This window comes from Littorina saxatilis, linkage group LG6, assembly GCF_037325665.1.
Source record: "Littorina saxatilis isolate snail1 linkage group LG6, US_GU_Lsax_2.0, whole genome shotgun sequence".
NCBI lineage: Eukaryota > Metazoa > Mollusca > Gastropoda > Littorinimorpha > Littorinidae > Littorina > Littorina saxatilis.
This window is the reverse complement of record NC_090250.1, coordinates 9,992,396-10,002,395: the sequence shown is the minus strand read 5'-3', so window position 1 is coordinate 10,002,395 and position 10,000 is coordinate 9,992,396. Positions and strand designations below refer to the sequence as shown.

General features: G+C 42.2%; 1 protein-coding gene across 3 annotated transcripts in view; it reads right to left on the bottom strand.

The window, feature by feature from the left end:
- The window catches only part of LOC138968460 (inverted formin-2-like), a 45,487-nt gene that overhangs the window by 27,839 nt on the left and 7,648 nt on the right, over window positions 1-10,000 (bottom strand). For 2 of the 3 annotated variants that reach the window (XM_070341033.1, XM_070341034.1), the window contains exons 2-3: window positions 9,034-9,141; window positions 3,716-4,235 (exon numbers count right to left, since the gene is read on the bottom strand). In XM_070341033.1, the coding sequence (XP_070197134.1) occupies window positions 3,716-4,223 (508 nt within the window). In that variant the 5' untranslated portion in view covers window positions 4,224-4,235; window positions 9,034-9,141. Of the gene's footprint in view, window positions 1-3,715; window positions 4,236-7,794; window positions 7,950-9,033; window positions 9,142-10,000 lie in introns of those variants that run through there. The other variant, XM_070341035.1, reaches the window with a different exon arrangement.

Here is a 10,000-nt window from a genome sequence, read left to right as displayed (position 1 = left end):
CCGGCTTTTTGTAAAAGTTGAGGCGGCACTGTCACACCCTCATTTTCCAATCCAATTGATTGAAATTTTGGCCAAACAATCTTCAACGAAGGCCGGACTTTGGTATTGCATTTCAGCTTGGAGGCTTAAAAATTAAATAATGACTTTGGTCATTAAAAATCTGAACATTGTAATTAAAATAATTTTTTTTATAAAACGATCCAAAATTACGTTCATCTTATTCTTCATCCTTTTCTGATTCAAAAAAACATATAAATATGTTATATTCGGATTAAAAACATGCTCTGAAAATTAAAAATATAAAAATTATGATTAAAATAAAATTTCCGAAATCGATTTAAAAACTATTTTATTGTATTCCTTGTCGGTTCCTGATTCCAAAAACATATAGATATGATATGTTTGGATTAAAAACACGCTCAGAAAGTTAAAACGAAGAGAGGTACAGATCTAGAAAAGCGTGCTATGCAGCACAGCAAAACCACTACCGCGCTAAACAGGCTCGTCAATTTCACTGCCTTCTACGGACTACGGTCATTGTGAAAAAATGCAGAGCGTTCAGTTTCATTCTGTGAGTTCCACAGCTTGACTAAATGTAGTAATTTCGCCTTACGCGACTTGTTTTGTTTTCTTCTTCTCCCCTGTAGATCCCTCTGTTTTGATTTAGTTCCCCATCCCGCCCCAATTCTACATTTTGTTCTTCTGGTTAATAATTGTTTGGTCCACCATCATGAAAATGTGTGTAACTTAGTATTGTTATGGTCACGTGAAATAAGCATTTGCTTGAGTTCGTGTCCTAGCTGCATTTTTGTCAATTGTGTCATTTGTAAACCAATGTTTCTAGTTTTCTCTTTAGTTCAAGAACTCTTAGTTTCTCCTCCCATTCTTCTCTTTTTCAGAGACACAGCTCTGTCTCTCATTCAAAAGCTCAGGACGTGTCTCCTTCTGAAATATATATACTTTAATGTTTCTGTGAAAAGATCTTTGCCCTTTATTCAGAGGTCGATTCGGCCTTTAATTCCAGGCTCCTCTAGTTTATCCTAAGATCAAAGCTTGGTGTAGTTCTATCTTTCATTTAGAATTAAGCCTGTCACTTCAGAGCTGCGTTTTTCATCTTTGTAAAAAGAGTTCTGGCCTAGTCCGTGTCATGTTTAAGGCAGATCTAGCGTCTTTTTTATTTTATTTTATTAAGATAGCTCTTGTTTTATCGTTATTTCAAGGGCTCATTTCGAGAACAGTGGGCCCGCTTTACATATCAAGAGAAAAACGTTTTCCACAAGGACGTCTACGCTCCGTCGTTGAGCGCTAGCAAAACGCAAAGCAAAATGTGTTTAGAAATAAAAATTGTGTTCTCACAAGTGTGTTTCTGTACACCTCTCAGAACAGAGCTCTTGTTTTGTCATTATTTCAAGGGCTTATTTCATAACAGTAGGCCCGCTTTACATATCAAGAGAAGAACGTTTTCCACAAGGAAGTCTACGCTCCGTCGTTGAGCGCTAGTAAAAAGCAAAGTAAATACACTTCTTATCAAGAGTCATGAACATGCACAATCATGCTTCAAAACTGTTTAGAAATACAAATTGAGTTCTCACAAGAGTGTTTCTGTACACCTCTTAGTACAGAGTTGCCTATTTATCACAGGATTTTTTCGTCAATAAGGCTCAGCGGGTTAATCTCCTTGTTCCTTGTTGGTACAGTGCAAAAGCAAACGAACGACGTGTCAAGGAAAAAAGGTTTCAGATACATTTCCTTGTCTAAAACAACCTGTACTTGCCTTGTGTAACAAATACTAAACATAATAATTATATTCACTAAAGAAGCATACACATGGAAAGAAATAATACAGAGAGAGAGAGAGAGAGAGAGAGAGAGAGAGAGAGAGAGAGAGAGAGAGAGAGAGAGAGAGAGAGAGAGAGAGAGAGAGAGAGAGAGAGAGAGAGAGAGAGAGAGAGCGTGTTTGTGCGAGTGCATGTGTGTGTATGTGTGTGTGTATGTGTGTGTGTGGGTGTGTGTGTGTGAGAGAGAGAGAGAGAGAGAGAGAGAGAGAGAGAGAGAGATAGAGAGTGCGTGTTTGTGCGAGTGCATGTGTGTGTATGTGTGTGTGTGGGTGTGTGTGTGTGAGAGAGAGAGAGAGAGAGAGAGAGAGAGAGAGAGAGAGAGAGAGAGTGGACAGACAGACAGACAGACAGACCTAACCCCAACCCTAACACAACCAGACAGACAGACAGAATCAGACAGGCAAACAGACACACACACAGACAGACAGACAGACAGACAGACAGACAGAGGAGATGTTACGCCTTTTCTTACAACCTGTTCTTACACCAAATACTGATCGAGGTAGAGCGAAAAAGGGGCAGCGAAAAAGATAGAGACAAAGAGAGAGAGACAGAGACAAAGAGAGAGAGACAGAGACAAAGAGAGAGAGACAGAGACAAAGAGAGAGAGACAGAGACAAAGAGAGAGAGACAGAGACAAAGAGAGAGAGAGAATGAGACAAAGAGAGAGAGACAGAGACAAATAAAGAGGTGTAACAGCATGAGGAAAATAAAAGCAAGGATGATCAAAAACACACAGAGCCCGCAACGCGAAAATAACATGTAAGACACATATTAAAAGAGTCAAAGGAACAGAGAAGATTATATTACATTAAATAAAACCCAGACTAAAATTTCGCAAATGATACGACACAGAAAACAGCGGCATCCTATTGTCCCAGTTAATAATACAACAGCGACTTCCGTTTTCATCCTTAAAACCACGGCCGCAAAAATAGGCGGACACCTCGAAACATATTTGTTTGCAGTCGACTGCGTTTTGACATATAATTATATTATACTGCCTGTGAGTCACCTCACATGGACATGGCTGAAACCCATTATTGTATATCATTCATTATTTACCGAAAGTAAGTGAACTCAAACATCGGAGGGGGGGGGGGGGGGGAGCTTCTGTCAGTGAACTTTGTAAACGTAAACAGACACAGTATGTGTTCCTACTATGTACTGATAAAACACACCACGCTCTGATGCGCCAGTGTAGATATACTGTACATAACGCGTGTTCCGTTTTATTAGTGTATTTTGATGGCTGGGTAGATATAACTTGACAGCGGAATATTAGTGAATACTGGCAACACTGTTGTTTGGTCTCGATGTCAGTCTTGCTCAGTTGAACTAAACTGTACAGTGTGCCTTGTACACATTTATTGGACTGAATGTTCGCGTTTGTGTATGCTGCGTTAATTGTTGCAATGTAAGTGCAAGTCAGACCTCGAGCTCTTCTCTCCCCAATCGTAAGCACGCCCTCCCCCCCCCCCCCACCTCCCCCGAAAAAAATGGAGGGTGGGGAATGTTGTTGCATGGGTGGCGAATCTATCTATCGGCTACCATTCCTTTTCTAATGAAGATAGAAAATTCAGTCTCATACCAAATCTCTCTCTCTGTCTCTGTCTCTGTGTCTGTCTCTCTCTTACACACACACACACACACACACACACACACACACACACACACACACACACACACACACACACGCACACACACACACACACATACATACCCGCCCCCTCCAAAAAAAAAACAACAACTCCCCCCCCCCCAAAAAAAAAACCAGCAGTTCACACACACACACACACACACACACACACACACACACACACACACACACACACACACACACACACACACACACACACACACACCACTCTACTCACCGGAAGCGAACCTCCTGCCGAACAAGTTATCCTTCCGGTCCCGGATCTTCAGCAGACAGTCCAACCCGCTTTGAGAGTTGACCACCTCCCGGATACAGCTGGCGGCCTCCATCCTCAACACCATGTCCGTCAGGTGGGTCGAGCTGTACCCGCTAAGGTTCTTCAGGCACTGGAAGAGCAACCCGAGGCCATCGAACTCCAGGAACTCAAGCATCCAGTCGCTATCGTTCGACTTGATGGCTTTGCGAAGCTTGGCCAAGTTCTGCACCGTAGGGTTACGAATCCACAGCAAGAAGTTCAAGGCGTCAGGGTCCGGGCCCCCGTGAGGACCTTTGCCGTGGTGATGATGGTGGTGGTCGTCGTCGTCTTCGGAGTTGGCCAGGTCGACGCCCAAGACGAAGCCATCGGAGCGTGTCCTCTTGCCGCGTTTCATCTTCCGCTTGCCGAAGCGTGTCGGCTTGTGGTCCTGCGGGGATTCCCCCGTCCCGTTCTCTTTGGGCGTGCTCATGGCTCAGTTTGGCTGAAATGACGAGGAATATAGGGTTCAATAATTATGAAAAAAATGTACTGTTAGCCCACACAAAGATATCCAACAAATCTGAAAAAGGAGATTGGTCGTTCCGTCGCGATATAACCTTCGTGATTGAAAACGACGTTAAACACCAAATAAAGAAAGAAAGAAAGATGGGTCGTTTAAAAAGCCGCGGGGTTTACAGAAAATCTTGTCAGTCCCGACTGCTATTACTGCTAGTGCTGTTACTACTACTACTACTACTACTACTACTACTACTACTACTACTACTACTACTACTACTACTGCTGCTGCTGCTGCTGTTGCTGCTGTTGCTGCTGCTGCTGCTGCTGCTACTACTACTACTACTACTACTACTACTGCTACGACTGCTACGACTACTACGACGACGACGACGACTACGACTACGACTACTACTACGACTACTACTACTACTACTACTACTACTGCTACTACTACTGCTACTAACTCGTACGTGTGTGTTCGTACGTATATATCTGATACGCCTATGTTTACGCATGCATGGGTGCTTGCATTTTACCCACGCACAAGGCCAAACCACAGTATCACATATATCATTCGATCAGGACCTAACAAGGCTCACAAAAACAAACTGACAAAATCGAAGAAAGTACATTCACATCAAAATATTTAACTCATGAAGTCGAAGCACCACTTCATCTTTTAATCACTCGACCACTCACTGCATAATGTTCGACCGCGATTTTACCAGACTGTTTACACACTGGAGTTACTCGTCAGTGTCCACATAGCGGTGACTAAACAGAGTGGTGTCAGTTAGGTCACGCTTGTATTAATTCACACCTCGTCAACTACCAAGATCCCCTAGCTCCCCCCCCCCCCTCCCTCCCCTGCCACCCCTCACCACACCGCCTCGTAAATCCCTCTACCCCTCCCCTCCCCTCCTCTTCCCTCCCCTCCCTCCGCCGTGCTCGGACTGGACCCCACATTGAGAAACTCGCCTGACGGGTTAATGATTTAAATAAAACTGAAAATGGTTACAGATTTAGAATGATAGTTGCTGGTGGGTCCGGTGTAACACGAGAAAATTACTCCCACGAGATTTTTACTCCGGAGTAAACATTTCGTACGAAAAAGTTACTCCCTTTACAAAAAAAGCACTCCCCCATTGCACGAGAAAATTACTCCCCAAGACAGGTGAGTTTCGAGTAAAAATGATGTACAAAAATGTTACTCTCCTGACGAATAAATAACGAATAAATTACTTCACCCCAACACGAGCAATTTAACTTCCCATGCCAGGTGTACGAAATGTGTACTCCCTTGTCCCCTGTTAATCTTGGTGGTGGAAGGGGTGGAAGGAGGGTAGCGCGACATTCGTTTGCGCGAGATCACTTATTGGCATTATCCCTTCGCCCGCATCCCATTTTTGCGTACGAGATTTTTACTGGAAGTAAAAAAATTGGGGAGTAAAAATTTCGTGGAGGGAGTAATTTTTTCGTGCCTTGGGGAGTTCTTTTCTCGTACGAAAAGTGTACTCGGAGTAAGAATTTCGTACGAAATATTTACTCCGGAGTAAATTTTTCGTGGAGTAAAAATTTCGTGTTACACCGGCATCCTGTTCAACTGAATTCGTGTGGTGGTTTGCTTGTGGCTTTGTGGCTCAGTTTAGAGTCCCCCGTCTCTCTGTCTTTCTTTTTCAGTGTCTCTGTCTCCATCTCTCTGTCTCCATCTCTCTGTCTCCATCTCTCTCTCTTACAGAGCTTATGAACAGAAAATCTGAAAAAGCAAGGTCTTAAAATATATTGAGTTTCTTTAATTGTGGGGGCGGGGGGGGGGGGAGAGGGGGGGCTGTCCACTGTAGTCTAAACCGTGTCCACCCACCTGACAGCTAACAGCTATGTGTCTATTCATCAAAACAGCACGCTGTCTTAGTACCTTCTATTTTCTCTTGTCTGCTTTCCCGATAAAAATAATATGTGTTTGTCTGTTCACTTAAAAGACCGTTGGGTCAAAATATCTGTGAATGTATTGTTTTGTCAATAACAAACGTTCCAACAACCTACCTTTCTTGTTTTTTGATTCTGAATTTGGAACGTTGGCAGTCTTTTTGTTTTTGGATTTGCTTTCCCGATAGTTCTGATAAAAACGGCACATGAAAGCACATCCCATCTATAAACCGTGTCTATTCGCTAAAGGAGCGATAAAACCCGCCCTTCAGTCTGAAGGGGCTAGAGTTAAAGAGAGTTTCCCTGCTTAACAGAAACACACACAAAAAACAAATAGGAACGAAAGGTGAAGTTTATGGAACATTCACTCATCCACAAAACGAAACATTCACCAGATCATTGACCTATTGGCCTTGAAAGTGGACACACAAGATACAGTGGACCACCTTATAAGACCCCCCAATTTCTGTCCAATGGGTCGAAATTCTTGCGAATGTTTTGAGATGTCTATGATTTTACGTTCATATTCTTGTTTTTATGTTATTTTTATTTTTTTAAATTTCGCGACGTAGCTTTCTATCTGTTGCGGATGTTTTTCTATTGGAAGGTTTCATGCTGTTATAAGTCATATACATATATGGGAAGCCAAAATAATGTTAAAGTTGTCACTCCAATGGAGAACATAACACGAACAAGGATCATGCCAACTCTATCTGTTATCAGCGATTCAAGTGTATTCCTACTTAGCAGTCTTACGTACGTCGTCACTTCCTCGTAGAAAATCTTTGATCATGACATTTGATAGAAAAACGAGTTCAACAAGCCCATTATCAAACTAATATCAAACAAAATGTGTTGAGTGAAATAAATGTGTGGGTCGTGTTTTATTCACAGTGATACGTAAGAAACGACAAGAAACAAGCTAGCCAAGAAACACATATATATTTGAAGCTTTTAAGTCAGCTTCTTTATAGATAACGAACTTTAAAGACAATGTTTGTTTCCATACTGCTACCAAAACAAACAACACGACCTCTGAATGTAAGCATTCAAGCATTGAGTGTGCACAATTGTTTCATTTGATCTACACTTTTGTAACTCAATAAATGCAATAATTTATATGTTGCATGTCTTAGACTTGATGCTCTCTTCCTATGCGCTTTCGTCCTAGTCTCTCCTTGTGGTTGTTAGTACTTTCTTCCTCCTCCCCCGCCCTTTTCTTTTTAATCTTCTGTAGATTCCTTTGTTCCTAGTTAGCTCCCCATCCCCATTCTTTCAATTTGTTCTTCTGGTTTATTGTTGTTATGCCCACCATTATGAAAATGTGTGTAATTTAGTATTGTTCTGGTCACGTGATATATAAGCACTTGCTTGAGTGCGTGTCCTAGCTGTGTGTATCAAACTGTTCATGCGAAGAAATTCTGAATAACATTTTGTTTAAACCAATAAATGCAATCCCACAGTCAGGACTATAGATTGAAGATGGGTTAATTTACCAACATTTCAATCAATTTGATTGAAAAATGTGGTCACCACAGTGCCGCCTCATTTCTGTGTGTGTAAAAATACGCCAACAAAGACGGTTATCGAAACATATATAGAAGTGAACATCTTACCAACAAGAATATTCCCACAGCTCCAACACAATGCTCGGTGTTAGTCCGCTCACTGTATAATCACCAGACTCACAGTCATACGAAACTAAATTATTTTGAAACCTTTAGTCCATATTGATACACGTTTATATTTTGTACGCCAGCTTGCATAGATGATCAACGAAAGCCAAGAAAGCGTAACATTCGTTCAGACGTGAATCAATTCCTCTCACTCTGTATGTACCCACTGACACAATTTTTACGGCCAGGTATGCACTGAAAAAAAGAAAATCATATTATGCCTTGTCTACAGGTAAACCTGCAAGATCCTTTCAACCTCTGTGTGTGTATCATATGACCCGATCTTTTTACAAAACTAGACCAACCAGCGCCTATGGGGGCGAACGGTTAAACAGGTTGTGTGAAAACATGTTGTCTGAATAAATATAACACGAATGTGCTAGTTCTGAAACAGCCACGCACCTGCCGTTTGAAATGGAATACAGAGGCTTTGTGTGGGTTCAGAAAAATCGGAAGTTGCTGTCCAGAAAAAAACCTGGGTGAGGTAGTCGTTTGAATTCAGTTAGAACCTATCCCCAAGCTTGTCAAAAAAAGTTTCAAAAGGTTCAACGTTACGGGGTATGGGTGTGGACGGCTGAGTGCAGTGACCTGCAAATTGACTGCGCAAGTTTTTATGCTCTGCAGTATGAACGATCGATTACAGGAAACACCCCTTTTTGACGTGTAAGCTTTGATTAACCGACAAATATGAGACCGACGTAGATATAACCAAAAGGACGGAACGACTAACGGATGGACGGACAGACACACAGACAGAAGGATGGAACGACTGACCGTACGGACGGACAGACAGGTAGACAGACAGACAGACAGACAGAAAGGCATACATATAGATAGACAGGTAGACAGAGACACACACTCACACTCACACCCACACACCCACACACACACACACACACACACACATATACACACACACACAAACTCACACCCACACACACACACACACGCAGACACACACACACACCCACACGCAGACATACACACACCCACTCACACACACACACACATACACACACACACACACACACACACACACACACACACACACCACATCCACGCCCACCCCCGCACATACAGAAAAAGAGCAAATCCCAGTGACACAAATATTGATTTTCTAGCCACAAATACAATAAAAACAAGAAACAGGAAAATCTGCGCATTTTAGCATGAAATTACCTGTTACACGATGTACGTTACTCCTCCCAGGCGTCAGAAACACATGTTGAAAGTGAACACTGTGCAGAAAACACTTTAGTTTCTCCTCCCTGCCCAGACTTTCTTCACCTGTCAAAGCACAATAACAATGCTGTCATTCACTCACAATGAAAGCACTTCTTTCATACATACTGTCGAACCTGTCTAAAACATCACCCAAGGGACCAACCAAAAGTGTCCTTTCAGACAGGTGGTCGTCACCAAAAGATGAATCATACAGGGGAAAAAACATCGTCGGTGCTTCTTTGGGGTGGTCGTAATGGGCGGGTGGTCGTTAACGTTAGCAAGAGGTGGTCGTCAAGGTAAGTTGGACTGTATATATTGTACTTCCTTCTTGTGCTGATATTGGTTGGTTATTCGATCAGCATAGAGCTTTTACACAAACAAGGTCGTAATATAATACCTTATACCTTTCTCCTTCGTAACTTTTTTATTTTTTATTTTTTTTTATACCTGTGAAGGCACAACAGGAGTGTCGCTATTCACTGACTGAACGCTTCTGTCCTATTTTACAAACCTTCTTTGGCTAATACTTGCCCTTGCTCTTTGTAAAGCTTTCACGCGTACAGTCATCGAAGTGTGGATAAAACCTCGTACCTTTCTTCTTCTTCTTCTTTTACCTGTGAAGGGACAACAACAGTGTTGCTATTCACTTACCAAACGCTTCTTTCCTATTTTACAAACCTTCTTCGGCTGATAGTTACCCTTGCCCTTCAACGAAGTGTTGATATACCTCATACTTTTCCTCTTCTTCTTCTAAACCTGTGAAGGCACAACAGCAGTGTAGCTCACACTGTTACCAGACACTCCCCGGACTTACATTATTAAGCCTTCCGCAGAACCGCGCGAGGTGACATGCGACTCATTTCGTGGTGGAGGGTCACATATTTGCCCTTGCTTTTTGTATAGCTTTCTCACAAACATACAA